General features: G+C 41.8%; 1 protein-coding gene across 10 annotated transcripts in view; it reads right to left on the bottom strand.

The window, feature by feature from the left end:
• MTMR3 (myotubularin related protein 3) overlaps nt 1-16533 on the bottom strand; it is a 163704-nt gene that overhangs the window by 69224 nt on the left and 77947 nt on the right. For 9 of the 10 annotated variants that reach the window (XM_030217549.1, XM_030217553.1, XM_030217557.1 and 6 more), the window contains exons 4-6: nt 16432-16506; nt 12665-12742; nt 5068-5184 (exon numbers count right to left, since the gene is read on the bottom strand). In XM_030217549.1, coding sequence (XP_030073409.1) covers nt 5068-5184; nt 12665-12742; nt 16432-16488 — 252 coding nt within the window. In that variant the 5' untranslated portion in view covers nt 16489-16506. The remainder of the gene's footprint in view (nt 1-5067; nt 5185-12664; nt 12743-16431; nt 16507-16533) is intronic. The other variant, XM_030217555.1, reaches the window with a different exon arrangement.

Below are 16533 nucleotides of genomic sequence, written 5' to 3'. Positions count from 1 at the left end.
AAAATGCCCCTTCACATGTACCTTGACAGGCTGGAGATAGCTTTATGCGCACATATTGTCTCTACATCTCACTTTGCTCCCTTACAAAATAAAATACATGAAAAATAAATAGCACATCTCCAAAAAGGCAAACCAGCTTGCCAGAATAAACACTATGAATTTTATACTGTTGGAAAAATCACCCCTCAGGCCAGTACTGAGATTTTCAGAAAGCCAATGCACTAGCTTGTTACACACACTGTAACAGACCAATTCATTATATCATGTTTATCTGTACAAAGAACTTACCTTTAAGTTTAGCCACCCATCTATTTATCCCAACTGAAGCTGTACCACCCACCTTGTCCCTATTTACATATCGGCACTTAGCCCCTCAGTATATGGTAAGCTGCACTGTAGAAAAGCATCAGTATCACAGCAATGTTATTTGAATGTTTTAATTGTATGCTTATTAGATATTTCATTAGTATTATGCTTTGAACCACCACCTGGTACTTGCTGAAGAATATAATCCTATTGTCTATATATAAATTGCAAGGAGTTACGGATCAAGAAAGGGATCTGGGTGTCGTCGTCAATGATACGCTGAAACCTTCTGCTCAGTGTGCTGCTGCGGCTAGGAAAGCGAATAGAATGTTGGGTGTTATTAGGAAGGGTATGGAGTCCAGGTGTGCGGATGTTATAATGCCGTTGTATCGCTCCATGGTGCGACCGCACCTGGAGTATTGTGTTCAGTACTGGTCTCCGTATCTCAAAAAAGATATAGTAGAATTGGAAAAGGTACAGCGAAGGGCGACGAAAATGATAGTGGGGATGGGACGACTTTCCTATGAAGAGAGGCTGAGAAGGCTAGGGCTTTTCAGCTTGGAGAAGAGACGGCTGAGGGGAGATATGATAGAAGTGTATAAAATAATGAGTGGAATGGATCGGGTGGATGTGAAGCGACTGTTCACGCTATCCAAAAATACTAGGACTAGAGGGCATGAGTTGAAGCTACAGTGTGGTAAATTTAAAACAAATCGGAGAAAATTTTTCTTCACCCAACGTGTAGACTCTGGAATTCGTTGCCGGAGAACGTGGTACGGGCGGTTAGCTTGACGGAGTTTAAAAAGGGGTTAGATAGATTCCTAAAGGACAAGTCCATAGACCGCTATTAAATGGACTTGGAAAAATTCCGCATTTTTAGGTATAACGTCTGGAATGTTTTTACGTTTGGGGAGCGTGCCAGGTGCCCTTGACCTGGATTGGCCACTGTCGGTGACAGGATGCTGGGCTAGATGGACCTTTGGTCTTTCCCAGTATGGCACTACTTATGTACTTATCTCTCTCAAATCAATTAGTTAAATGGGAGGAAGAGAGTTCAGATGCTCAGCAAACACATATAGCTCTCTTAATGTGGATGCCTTGCTGCTCAGAGTTCACCTTTGAAAATTAGTGTTTTATCCGGATGTAAACTGCTGGCGAGCGTAGTCATAAGTCAATAAACCTCTCCATATATGCCTGTTTTATATTGTTTTAATTTTTTATTTTTTAGAAGGATTTTGTATATGTAAAATATCCACTTATCTAATTATCTAATAGAAATACAAAAGGTACTTATCTGCTTACACATATAAAAAGGTATGTGTAAGCATTTGCTCTATTGCTGCTACTACTACTACTACTACTACTACTATTTAGCATTTCTATAGCGCTACAAGGCGTACGCAGCGCTGCACAAACATAGAAGATAGACAGTCCCTGCTCAAAGAGCTTACAATCTAATAGACAAAAAATAAAGTAAGCAAATCAAATCAATTAATGTGTACAGGAAGGAGAGGAGGGTAGGTGGAGGCGAGTGGTTACGAGTCAAAAGCAATGTTAAAGAGGTGGGCTTTCAGTCTAGATTTAAAGGTGGCCAAGGATGGGGCAAGACGTAGGGGCTCAGGAAGTTTATTCCAGGCGTAGGGTGCAGCGAGACAGAAGGCGCGAAGTCTGGAGTTGGCAGTAGTGGAGAAGGGAACAGATAAGAAGGATTTATCCATGGAGCGGAGTGCACGGGAAGGACTAGTGTGGAGAGATACTGGGGAGCAGCAGAGTGAGTACATTTATAGGTTAGTATAAGAAGTTTGAACAGGATGCAAAAACAGATAGGGAGCCAGTGAAGCGACTTGAGGAGAGGGGTAGTATGAGTAAAGTGACCCTGGCGGAAGACGAGACGGGCAGCAGAGTTTTGAACCGATTGGAGAGGGGAGAGGTGACTAAGTGGGAGGCCAGCAAGAAGCAGATTGCAGTAGTCTAAACGAGAGGTGACAAGGGTGTGGATGAGGGTTTTGGTAGAGTGCTCGGAAAGAAAGGGGCGGATTTTACGGATGTTGTAAAGAAAGAAACGACAGGTCTTGGCGATCTGCTGGATATGAGCAGAGAAGGAGAGAGAAGAGTCAAAGATGACCCCAAGGTTTCGAGCTGAGGAGACAGGGAGAATGAGAGAGCCATCAACAGAAATAGAAAACAGGGGTGTGGGGAGGTGGGTTTGAGGGGGAAAATGAGAAGCTTGGTTTTGGTCATGTTTAATTTCAGGTGGCGTTGAGACATCCAGACAGCAATGTCAGACAAGCACGCTGAAACTTTGGTTTGGATGCAAGGTGAGATATCAGGGGTAGAAAGGTAGATTTGGGAGTCATCAGCATAGAGATGGTAGGAAAAGCCATGGGATGAGATTAATGAACCAAGGGAAGAAGTGTAGATAGAAAAGAGGAGGGGACCAAGAACAGAACCCTGAGGTACGCCGACAGGCAGAGGGATAGAAGTAGAAGAGGATCCACCAGAGTGAACACTAAAGGTGCGGAGGGAGAGGCAGGAAGAGAACCAGGAAAGGACAGAGCCCTGGAATCCAAGTGAGGACAGGGTATCGAGACGTATGCTGTGATCGACAGTGTCAAAAGCAGCGGAAAGATCAAGAAGCATGTGCTGTTCCACAAACGTTCACAGCTCTCTAGCATACATTATGACTAGTTTTGTGCTTAACCGTAGGGTACTCAAAGTGGCTGCGGGTTATGCTCCTAATGAAGCATCTATGAAACAGGAGTTTGCGCCACATACCAGATAAGTGTCTTTTGTATCTCTAATAGAGAATTAGGTAAGTGGATATTTTACATATACTATATAAAATCCTTCTAAAAAATAAAAAAACAATATAAAAGAGGCATGTATGGAGAGGTTTTTGACTTATGTCTACAGTAGCCATCAGTTTACATCTGAAAGAAACTAATTTTCAAAGGTGAACTCTGAGCAGCGAGGCATCCACATTAAGAGAGCTATGTGTGTTTGCCGAGCATCTGAACTCTTTTCCTCCCATTTAACTAATTGATTTGAGAGAGATTTACTTGCAATTTATAGACAGTAGGATTAGTATTATGCTGACATTGTTTTGTAACTCTGTTATTTGAATTTCAGTGCTGTTAAATGTGCATAGTTTTGATCTTGTTTCATGGTAGTCCTATTAGTTTTCTATTTGCTGTTTTCAAGTTTACATCATTCATTGTATTTATGTTTCTACTTGGTCATTTTAATATTATTATGTTGATAACAAAATTGTAAGTTTTATGTTAAACTGTACCTGCTGTACACTGCCTTGGGTGAATCTTTTGTTTTATTTTTGTTACATTTGTACCCCGCGCTTTCCCACTCATGGCAGGCTCAATGCAGCTTACATATTGTATACAGGTACTTATTTGTACCTGGGGCAATGGAGGGTTAAGTGACTTGCCCAGAGTCACAAGGAGCTGCCTGTACCTGAAGTGGGAATTGAACTCAGTTCCTCAGTTCCCCAGGACCAAAGTCCACCACCCTAACCACTAGGCCACTCCTCCACTGTTGCTACTATTTGAGATTCTACATGGAATGTTGCTATTCCACTAGCAACATTCCATGTAGAAGTCAGCCCTTGCAGATCACCAATGTGGCCGCGCAGGCTTCTGCTTCTGTGAGTCTGACGTCCTGCACATACGTGCAGGACGTCAGACTCACAGAAACAGAAGCCTGCGCAGCCTTCTACATGGAATGTTGCTAGTGGAATAGCGACATTCCATGTAGAATCTCCAATAGTAGCAACATTCCATGTAGAATCTCAAAGAGTAGCAACATTCCATGTAGAATCTCCAATAGTATCTATTTTATTTTTGTTACATTTGTACCCTGCACTTTCCCACTCATGGCAGGCTCAATGCGGCTTACATGGGGCAATGGAGGGTTAAGTGACTTGCCCAGAGTCACAAGGAGCTGCCTGTGCCTGAAGTGGGAATTGAACTCAGTTCCTCAAGACCAAAATCCACCACCCTAACCACTAGGCCACTCCTCCACTGTTGCTACTATTTGAGATTCTACATGGAATGTTGCTATTCCACTAGCAACATTCCATGTAGAAGTCGGCCCTTGCAGATCACCAATGTGGCCGCGCAGGCTTCTGCTTCTGTGAGTCTGACGTGCAGGACGTCAGACTCACAGAAACAGAAGCCTGCGCAGCCTTCTACATGGAATGTTGCTAGTGGAATAGCGACATTCCATGTAGAATCTCCAATAGTAGCAACATTCCATGTAGAATCTCCAATAGTATCTATTTTATTTTTGTTACATTTGTACCCTGCGCTTTCCCACTCATGGCAGGCTCAATGCGGCTTACATGGGGCAATGGAGGGTTAAGTGACTTGCCCAGAGTCACAAGGAGCTGCCTGTGCCTGAAGTGGGAATCGAACTCAGTTCCTCAGCTCCCCAGGACCAAAGTCCACCACCCTAACCACTAGGCCACTCCTCCACTCATAAAAGCGGTTAATAAATCCCAATAAATAAAAAATATTTACCCCTAATTACACTCAGGTTTAACTTATAAACAGAAGCACTATGCCATTTGCCCAGTTTACTACAGTAAAAAGTTAGAAGAAAAAAAAGAAGCAGTGATTGAACATGCCCTCCTTCGTTAATAGTGCTTTATTACATATGCCTCAAAATGGTGCCAGAGAACATGAGAATCCATTGCTGAATTACTTCCATCTCATCATTAGTGGACCAACCAGAATTAAAAGAACTTACATTGACAATAGATTCCTTGAATTTGATGTGCAGTCTGTAGTTAGAAAGTGCAATGATTGCATCCTCTGCTCTCCCCACATACTCGGTGCTTTCTCCGTGCAGCTCCAAAAAAGGGACCTTCCAGAACAGAAAAGCAAAAATGTGTTTCTATTCCAACATGTATATTTCTGGTTTTACAAGTCAATGGATTAAATTAAGTCCACCTAAGCAGTGGCAGAAAAGTCTAGTTCTCTGACTATAACCTAAACCTTAATTTACATAACACATAAATTGGATACATACTATATATGGGATAAATTGTCAGTATATTGCCCAGGGCTAGCTCTTCCAATAAGCAAATTAAATTACTTAGGGGTCCTTTTTAGAAAGGCGTGTTTTAGTGTGCCCTAAAAATAAGTGCACGCTAAATACTAGAGACACCCATATATTCCTATGAACGTCTCTAATGTTTAATCTAAAAAAATGCTACCACGATCAAAAGACCCCTTTAGTCCGTTACTATTTTGAGGGTGCAACTCAGACAGCAGAAAACTGTTTATTGCTTTAGTCTCTCCCAGGCAGAGTGCGGAGAACAGGACAGGTGGCAGTGAACGTGGAATGCATAGCGCACAGCTCAACTTTGTTCCCTAATCCCTCCTTCCCACTGGTAACATCATTTTCCTCAGAGCAAGCTCTATTTATCACTACTGTGTCTCCTTCCATTTAACCAGTCTGTCACTCTAGTGCCCATACTGAGAGCACTCAAGCATATTTATCCACTGCCTGTGCAGAACAGTGTCAAAGTCTTTGCTAAAACCCAAGTACACCACATCTAGCGCCCCTCCCATATCCAACTGTTTGGTCACCCAGTCAAAGAAATCAATCAGATTTGTATGACAAAGACTTGCTTCTAGTGAAACCATGCTGTGTCAGGTCCTGCAGTCCATTAGATTCTAGAAACCTCACAATCCTCTGATTTAGACTCCTTTCCATTAGTTTACTCACCACAGAGGTCAGACTAACAAGTCTAATTCCCAACCTTCTCCTTACTTCCACTCTCAAGCAGAGGGACCACATCCAACCTTCTCCAGTCCTCCGGGACCACTCCAGACTAAGGAATCATTAAGGAGGTCAGACAATGGAGCCACCAAAACTTCGACTTTTGAGCACCCTTGAATGCCCCATCAGTGTCTATTTTTAGTTTAGTTAGCTCCTCCTGAACAGAGTCTTCTGAGAACTGGTCCTGGTCTACCGAACACTCAATCCCACTAGCATTTGTTTTCTGTGGTCCTAATCTCAGCCTATCTTCAGTGAACACAGAACAGAAATAATTGTTAAGCAATTCAGCTTTATATTCCTCATCACCCTTGAGCCTCACTTTTGGCACGTCCTCCCATCACATATCTAAAAAAATATTTTGTCCCCCAGTTTTACCGTACTGGCTATCTTTTCTTCCTTTTGTAATTAGCTTTTCCAGCTTCACTTACATAGTAACATAGTAGATGACGGCAGAAAAAGACCTGCATGGTCCATCCAGTCTGCCCAAGACAAACTCATATGTGTATACCTTACCTTGAATTTGTACCTGTCCTTTTCAGGGCACAGACCATATAAGTCTGCCCAGCAGTATTTCCCGCCTCCCAACCACCAGTCCCGCCTCCCATCACCGGCTCTGGTACAGACCGTATAAGTCTGCCCTCCCCTATCCTCGCCTCCCAACCACCACCCCCTCTTCCCCCCACCTGCTCCGCCACCCAATTACAGCTAAGCTTCTGAGGATCCATTCCTTCTGCACAGGATTCCTCTATGCATATCCCACGCATGTTTGAACTCCGTTACCGTTTTCATCTCCACCAGCTCCCGCGGGAGGGCATTCCAAGCGTCTACCACCCTCTCTGTGAAAAAATACTTCCTGACATCTTTCCTGAGTCTGCCCCCCTTCAATCTCATTTCATGTCCTCTCGTTCTACCGCCTTCCCATCTCCGGAAAAGATTTGTTTGCGGATTAATACCTTTCAAATATTTGAACGTCTGTATCATATCACCCCTGTTCCTCCTTTCCTCCAGGGTGTACATGTTCAGGTCAGCAAGCCTCTCTTCATACGTCTTGGAACGTAAATCCCATACCATCCTCGTCGCTTTTCTTTGCACCGCTTCCATTTTTTTAACATCCTTCGCAAGATATGGCCTCCAAAACTGAACACAATACTCCAGGTGGGGCCTCACCAATGTCTTATACAGGGGCATTAAAACCTCCTTTCTTCTGCTGGTCACTCCTCTCTCTATACAGCCTAGCAATCTTCTAGCTACTGCCACCGCCTTGTCGCACTGTTTCGTCGCCTTCAGGTCCTCAGATACTATCACCCACCACTTCAAGGTATTTTTGCCTGTCTTCCTCTTTCTGCATTGTCAAGTAACTTATGAAGGCTAACCTTTTTTCTCTTACCTTTTCAGCTACTACATTTGAGAACCAAAGTGGCCTCCTTTTCCTCTTATTTTTATGTACTTTTCTAACGAAGATTTGTCGCCTTTAAAACAGCCCCTTCCAGTTTTGCCCACTGCTGTTCTACTTCCTTCAGCTGTTCCCATTCAACTAACTCTTCCTTGAGATATTCCCCATCTCTGCAAAGTTAGCTCTTTTGAAGTCTAGAACCTTCAATCTTGAGTAAGACCTCTCCTTGTATTAATATTGAGCCACACGATCTGAAGATCGATACCAAATGATCACCCATTGTAACATCAAAAACGCTCTCCCCATTTGTAAGCACCAGGTCCAGAACAGCTTTGTTCCTCATGGGTTCCATTACCAACTGCTGGAACTTCCTGTACAGAATCCAAGATCCCCTTGCTTCTAGACGACCCTGCAGCAGGGATGCCCCAATCAACATTTGGCATATTAAAATCACCTATCAGCAGTACTTCCCCTTTCATAGCTATTTTGTGAATGTCTTCAATTAAATCTCTATTTCTTCTGTGAGGGAGGCCTGTATAATCACACTAAATACTTTTTCTATTCCCTCTTTCAAGATTAACTCACAGTGCTTCTTCCTTACCCCACATGTCCTGCAATTCTGACACTAATATTATTCCTAACATAATGCCACTCCTCCACCCATTTTTCCTACCTTGTATTTCCTGAATAGATTATAGCCAGGTATAACTATTTCCCAGTCATGGCTCTCTGTGAACTACATCCCCATGACCATCACTAAATCCAAATCGGCTTCTACCATTACCACCTCTAGATCTAGAAATTTGTTTCCTGTACTATGGGAATTGGTATGCATAGCTCTCCAGATATTGCTCCTTTCCCCCCATTTCCATAAAAAGTATTAGATATATTACATTCCTGAGAGTTGTTAATGATTTGGGGCTTCTCACCCATCCCCAGCAAATCTAGTTTAAAGCCCGCTTTAGTACATTAATCAGTCTGTTACAGAACAGGGCTTTAAATTAGATTGGTCCATTTTGGTAGCGTGTAGGTATCTGTAGCAGCCTGGAATATTCTGTCTTCCGAACAGGTGTATTAGTGTTCTAGGGCACGATGTTGTCTTTTAATAGATATGGTTGTTGAAGTTTGAGTTCTGAAAGTCAGTGCTGTTATTTGTTTTTAAATATTACATGTTTGTTTTTTTTTTACATAGCTTCTGACTGCGTTACATCACAAAGAGCATGGCAATGGAGGGAATTTGTGGCATCAATACTAAGGGGACAACAGAATTAGAATTTATTTTTACGGCGAGTAGCAAAAGGAACGTCTAGTTCAGGCCAGTCAGCACTTACCCCTTTCCCTCTCACCCATCGCTGTCATTCCTCTTGCTGTTGCTATATTTCTAAATGACTGCTTCCTCCAGCCTACGGAGGGTGATCCAGCTGTCCGCTGAATCTGCTGATCCAAGTGAGCTGGAAGCAACAACAGTAGAAATACAGTAACAGCAGGAAGAAGTGGAAAGCAGAATTGCTATCAAGTGGGAGGGGGAACAGGCAAGTACTGGGGCTGCCAGAAACAAGCAAGCTTTTAAAATGAATTTACATTAACAATTGAAATGTATACTGTTCAGTGAAAAAGCTCATTAAAACATTTAGATAGATTTGAAGTATGAGAAGCATGAGAGTCAGTTGGAGCTCTAGATGACTGAAGGGTGAAGGGACACAAAGAGAAGACAAGGCCGTAACACAGATTAAATGAATTCTTTGCTTCAGGCTTTATTGAAGCAGATGTAAGGGAAACACCTATGCTGGAAATGGTCATTTAATGGTGACCATATACAGGAAGCTAATCAAATCGGTGAACCTGAACGATGTCAGTAAGTCAAACTAAAACAAGAGCAGCAATCCCATAGACATGGATTACTCCTTTCATTCAGCTCCTCATAACTCATTTACCCATTTAGATTACATCTTTTTTTCCTAAATCTTTAGCTGCCAATTTATCTAAGGCTACAATCAAACCTATTCTTTTGTCTGATCATGTTTGTATATATGTCAGTATATTTTGACATTACAGGAATTTCTAACAAAAATCATAAATCCTGAGTCAATGCAGCTTTACTCCAGAATGAATCTTTCTATAAAAATCTTAAGTTATGGCCTGGTGAATACTTTAGCTATAATGATATGCATAATATGGACTTTATATTATGGGAAGCTTATAAAGCAAGCATTAGAGAAAACATTTTTTAAATGTTCACTATTTCAACATAATTTAAAGGAAATAGGAACTTCATAAGCTTGAAAATTAGATAAAAACACTGCAAAAGGAATATCAACATCAACCTAATTCCAACGTTATTTAAACTTACATTCAGAAGCAAAATTTAAACAATCTATTAAGTGCTAACACTGGCATCTTATTGCTTTCAGAACAAGTTGCATATTACTCAGGAATGAACGAGGTAGGCGAAATTCTTACTTTTTGTTTTTACTATTAAAAAAAAAAAAGGAAACCATAACGCATTTCAATTAAAACAACACAGAAAAAAAAACAGTGTCTCATCATCTCATCCCAATACAATATGAACAAACCCACACCCCAAATTATACCCTCCTTGTCTCAGCCTGACAATTCTCGACCGTAACCTCACACTAGAGAGCCAAGTGAAATCTACAACAAAGAAAATGTTCCACTCAATGTGGAAACTCAAATGCGTGAAACCATTCTTCCCGAGGGAAACATTTTGCAACTTGATACAATCAATGGCACTAAGCCATGTAGACTACTGCAACTGAATTTATAAAGAAACTTCAGACCGTGCAAAATACGGCAGCCAGGCTTATATTTGGAAAAACGCGATCGAAAGCACCAAATCCCTCCAAGAAAAACTGCTCTGGTTCCCAATTAAAGAACGTATTGCTTTCAAAATCTGCACCCTGGTTCATAAAATTATCTATGGCAAAGCCCCAGGATACATGACAGACCTCATAGACCTACCAACCAGAAACACAACAGGATCCACACAAACACCTAAATTTCCACTACCCAAGCTGCAAAGGATTCAAATACAAATCAACCTATGCATCCAGCTTTTCCTATATTTGTTGCATTTGTATCCCACATTTTCCCACCTTTCTGCAGGCTCAATGTGGATTACATTACGCCGTAATGGCGATCGCCATTTCCGTAATGAGAAATACAAAGTATTGTTACATTAAAGTTCATAAATGTTAAGGTAAATTAAAAAATAAGTCGGATAAACAGTTCATTTCAGGCATAAGATATAAAGGGTAATGCGTTAATGTTCATTGGTGACAAATTGATTGATGCAATCGGTGTAAAGAATCCGGCTTTATTTGGTTCTGATAGAGTTTTGATGTAGGTCATTTATGATGATTCATTATGGTATGTCTTCTTGAACAGGTTGGTCTTTAGTGACTTCCGGAAGGCTGTTAAGTCATGCATTATTTTTAAGGCCTTTGGTAGTGCATTCCACAGTTGCGTGCTGATGTAGGAGAAGCTAGATGCATATATTGATTTATATTTAAGTCTTTTGCAACTGGGGTAGTGGAGGTTCAAGAATGTGCATGCTGATCTTTTTGGGTTCCTGGTTGGTAAGTCTGTGAGGTCTGACATGTCTATTAAAAATACACACTAAATTTTGTGGAAATGTTTTATGTGAAAGGAACCACACTGAAAGAACTCATGCTGTACGCCAACTGCCATTCACCAGGATACATTTTGAGAGAAGTGATACAGACTTACAAAAGAATGGCAAAGAACTCCTAATTGAATTTATAACAAGGAAGACAATGTTCCCTATTGTTGATTTCATGAGTCGTCTTTACCTTGAATATTTATGCTATACACTGAAGAGATTTAGGTGTTCATTAAGTATATACTACATTTGACGAAGTGGACTTGAAAACCTATACCTCAAAAAAAAAATCTGTTAGGCCCCAATGCTCAAAAGTAAACGCGGGTGCTAGAGGCTATTAGCGTTATACTTATGCAATTACTCGCGGCAGAATGCTCAGAGGCCCAGAGTGCAGGAAAAAAATGAGTGCGTAGATGAACGCAAGTAGCATGCTAATGTAGTCAAGCTCATATTATAAGGTCATTTTGTATTCCTCCCCAATGCTCATAAAAGAGCGCCTGAAACAAAAACTGCCTTACCGCTGCAGAAAATAACACCGGGTCAGAGAAGACATTAGGCTGCTGGAAGAGAGGCTCTCTCATGATTCTGCTCCTCTCGAATCATTCTCCAAAATCTGCCTGGTTTGATTGCTTTTGGAAGCAGAAGGAAGCCCATGCAAGCCATTAAGCACTGGTCATGAGAAACAGCAGACCCAAGTTAAAGCACACTTTGGTGTGTTTCCTGCATCTAAATATAAGTGTTCAAGATTAAAAAAAAAAAAAAAAAAAAGTTTAACACTTATATTTAGACCGCAGAAAACAAACGTCAATATGTGCTTCAAGTATGGGTTTTACCAGGCGCATGCGCACAGGAGCCAAGCTTACCACAGAACTCTGCATGTACCAAGCGCAATCTTCCCGCCAAACTCCCTAATGCTCAACACTATGAGCACACCTATATTTGCATCTCATTAGTGTTGAGTATTAGGGTGTTGTTCCGGAAGAATTTTTATGGTGGTATTCGAAACAGCACCAGAGTTTTAAGCATTTTTCAATTTGTATCTTTTGTAGATTAATCAGTCTCTCTGCTGGTTTAATGTCCAAATTTGAAATTTTTTTCTATGTACTGTTTTTTTGCAGATTTATATGCAGCAAAATATTTAATAACTAAGACCACGCCTGACATTCAACATTTTAGAAGTTACAACTTGGTCCCAATCTCCATTCCATCAACAACATCATAAGCATTGACATACTGAGACAGACCGAAGGTCCATCAAGCCCAGTATCCCATTTCCAACAGTAGCCAATCCAAGATACCAAAAGAGTAAACTGAGTAAAAGTATTCAGTATGAAGTTATCTCTAAAGTAATACTACCAAGCAAAGGGTGGCCTCCCATCTTATGGACAACTATTAGCTTCAAATATATATGCACCAGAACACAAATATCCATTTGAAATCTCAATCTTTTCCACATACATTCCCCACCAAGACTCCCAACGTATAACCTGAAGTTCCAAACTGATGGTATTTCATGTGTCAACTACCTGAAGATTCTCCTCCTCTCGGATCAGTTGCTTCCTGGGGAATATTCGGTTGGCCTGTATGCACTGAGTCTCTTCATCCTATGGAGGCAAAACCTGGCTCAGTTAGAAATAAGAGGACTGTTATATCATAGATGAATAAACTGACCTATTCCTTTAGGTACTAACAAGCACACTGTGTACATTGTGAAAGAGAATTACTCTGTAGGACAGATAAAAATTCTACTAATAAAGAAAAAAAAAAAAAAAAAAAAGAACAGCTCAAGAATCTGAATAGGAGACTAACGGAAGGTGACTAAACAGACCACCCACTGATGCTCCTCAACAGATTGAAATTTAGAAAGCAGCTGTTACAGCTATTGAACCAGTGACAAATGATCTTTTAACAAGAGAAAGGTGCACTTCAACAGCTGTTGGTTACTACAGCTTTAACAATGACTGCCTGTGCATGTCAGCTAGTTGCAAAGGGTAAACAAAGAATAGTAGGAAAAAAACCCTGCTGTTGCCAGGGCTAAAATTTGATAGGCACTGCTGCTGTCATCATCATCATACCTCTACCCAGGCTTGCCATTTGTACTCCAGACTCTGAACACCCCAAGGCCTCACAGTAAAAGCAGCAACTTGGGAAAAATCTCCTGACAGGCGCTGTGGTGCCCTACCCCTTCCTCAACAGACTTCCACTACCAAGGGATCTTGTGTGAGAGAAGTGGAGCCCTGCAGGGTCTGTCAGTGGGCTAGAGCTGGCAGACCTCAGCCTGAATTTTCTTTTCAAATTACTGCTGAAGGGCTGGTGCAGTTCTGGAGGACAAACAGTGCAAAGACATGGAAGAGACTGCAACCAAGCAGAGAGAAGACAATCTGGACAGGGATCTTCTTTCCTCATTCTCACTGCTTATGGGCACCTACAATTTAAAAATCAGTACTGGAAACAAAGGAAAATGACTGGTGATGAAAATAAAGTTAAGAGACTCCAGTCCGCACTGCCCTATCCTAAATCAGTACATCTTGGAATGCATACTCTCCTCTCAAGGGGGAGACAGAACAGAATTTATACTATGACTTCTAGGACTACTGCTTATCACAAAAGTACAAAAACCCCAAACATACTGTAAGCCTCTACTAATGAAGGCAAGGGTTATATTAGGTAGCAAAAGAGGGTCCAAAAGTACACAAACCAAAGCAAAAAAAAAAAAAAAAGAGCCCTCAAGACTGGAACAATGGAAAATCCTTTAATGCAATAGACCCATTAGTCCAGAATGCTATTAACCAGGAAGTAGGATACATGAATGATGTCACAAAGTACACAGAATTACTTTGATGATTTCACTCTGTGTGACACTTGTCTGCAATACAGCCTAAATTCCAAACCAGAAACCTCCAGATTTTAATCTGTAGCCTTTGTGAGTTGCTTGCTCATTTTATAATTTTGTAGTTTCCCCTGCTTCTTTGTGTCTCTAGCATAGTGAGAGCCTGTACTAGGATTCTGGCAACGTGAACCTTCATTTGCAATTACCTGGTGATTTGTTTTCCTCTTATTTTATATTTTACCACCACCTTAAGTACCTAGTCTTGTCACTGTGTCAGCAGTTTTTTCCCCTGAGGACTATATCAGGAATACCTCATGGAGGCTTGTGATCATGGCCACGTCAACTCAACAGTTATGACCATGACTCCAGCTGCAGCATCTCCAGCAGCATTAAAAAGACATAGTACATAAAATTTTGAAAGCCACACAGATCCCTTCCTTCAGTTCTGTGTTGCCTCATATCTTTATGCAACAACTTTGCCCAACATCTTCCTTTACAATTTCAAGATTGCGGTCATCTCCACTCAACAGCAGCATGGACTACAGACACTTGCTGAGAGTCACAGAGAATCACTGTAGTGGAGCAGGGCAGCCAAGAGGCAGAGAGCCGGAGAATAGAGGTGTGCAAGGCCTCACTGGGGAGAAGTCAAAATTGAGAGCACAGGGAGCAGATGTAGAGGAGGAGTGACTTAGTCACTTACCCTTCATACCCATCAACCACCTCTTATGCACTCAGATATACTATCCTGCTCAGCAATGGCTGTGCCTGAAGTAGCATGACATTCATTTCTCCTCCTGCTGGCCAAGGTGTGAAAAAGAGGTAAATCAGTGAGGGTGGGATGTTCATAACTCAGGCAAGCAAATTTTATGCGCACTGTTAGTGCTGAGCATTGGGAAGTAAGGAGGAGGCAACAGGGGGAAACATGCACACAAGAGAAGGAGTATTTTTAATCTGCTGAACTGCCAGCAGCTCTGGCAGGTTTGGGGGGTGGGGGTGGTGAGGGGAGCAACAGTTTTTTTTTTTGATGGAAGCAACTGTGGTTGATTTGCTGCTTACAGCGGGGTGACCCCACTGCCCTGCAGGGCAGCAAGAGGATGCGATTCTGGACAAGAGGAGGGGAAGAAGAGCGGCACCACTACCGCTTTCCCTCCCACTCCCAAGACTGGGGCGGACAGTGCCTACCCCTCTTTTCTCCCACAAGCTGAGGCCTGAGTCCTCGTCAGCGGATAAGTCGGTGAGTGGCCACCACATCACTTCTCTTCTGTGCTTGGGGCAGAAAGCACTGTTCTAATTTTATACCTTCAAAAGAGAAAACGCGGATTTTCTTTCCTTTGGAAAAGTCACCTTGGGATTTCCCATAGCAGCACTGTTTCTGCTGTCCTCTAAGATTAAAAAAAAAAAAAAAGGCTAATTTAAGGGAGACCTTCTTGTTGGACTGTCTGCCTCTTGACCCTTCTTAACCCTAATGCCAGCTCCGAGCTGGAATAGGGTTTAAAGCAGTAGTAGTGCCTGAGTTCACAGCACTGTTTTCCGAGAATGAGGGGGAATAGGAAAGGAGCTCAATTCAATCTCATTTAAATGCCATCTGCAGTATTCCTTTGGTGTGCTCGCTGTCCTGTTCTCCCCCCCCCCCCCCCCCCCCCCCCCCAGACCTCTGAACATTTTGCACAGGTGCTAGTCCAGCACTAATGGTCTCAACACCCACATTTACCTTTGAGCATCGGGGCCAGGAGTGCATTGTGTGGGGGGAGCGGGGGTCTGGGGGAATCAGTGCAAAAGCAGTCATCAGCATGGAACTGCGACTGCCCTCCAAGGCCACAGAAAATTTGTTGCAAGAACCTTTGCTTTTAGAAGGGTCACAGGCTTTAAAAGCTCCCGTTTTTCCTCCTGTACTAGTACAGCTAGTAGTCAGACTTAAAAGATTTTGATCTCAAACTCTAATTTCCTAGAGTAATTGCTGAGCTGAATCAGCAGCTGAAAATCCCATTATGCCAGCTGGATCATTCTATTCCCTCAATTATTTTTCTCTCTGTATACCGACAAGAAGTAATTTATAAAAATCACTGCTTTGGCCTACAATCTTTCAATGACGATTTTTTTTTTGTCAGTGAATTCTTCATAGCCTGTGTTGATAAAGTGATAAAAATATGTCCATATCTCTTCTTCCATTAACATGCAGTTTATTCATCCAGTCACAGGAAATATACGGGATAGATGTCTAAATACTGTCTTGGCATGCACATACAGCTTAAACTAGCTAAAAATAATCCACAAAGCTTCAATTTCCTTCTTTCCAGCACCAAGTTTACTACGCAAGTATAGAATGCCAGTCTCTGCAAGAGGAAAGCTTATGCTCTCATTAAAAGGGAAACAAAGCAATTACTCAACTTAATCAATGGGAGTTGCAATTTACAGGTGAATATTCCAGCTTCGGAGATGGCAATCAATGACATACATACTCACAATGTTAATTGTAGCTCCCATTGGCTTATTTCTTTGTTCCACAGTTTCACTGTCCATTTAATATAGAGAGCAAGCCTATGACACAGAAAGAATATATAGAGA

Source organism: Microcaecilia unicolor, chromosome 11, assembly GCF_901765095.1.
Source record: "Microcaecilia unicolor chromosome 11, aMicUni1.1, whole genome shotgun sequence".
Lineage (NCBI taxonomy): Eukaryota > Metazoa > Chordata > Amphibia > Gymnophiona > Siphonopidae > Microcaecilia > Microcaecilia unicolor.
Note: the sequence above shows the minus strand (reverse complement) of the source record. Positions and strands in the feature narration are given on the sequence as shown.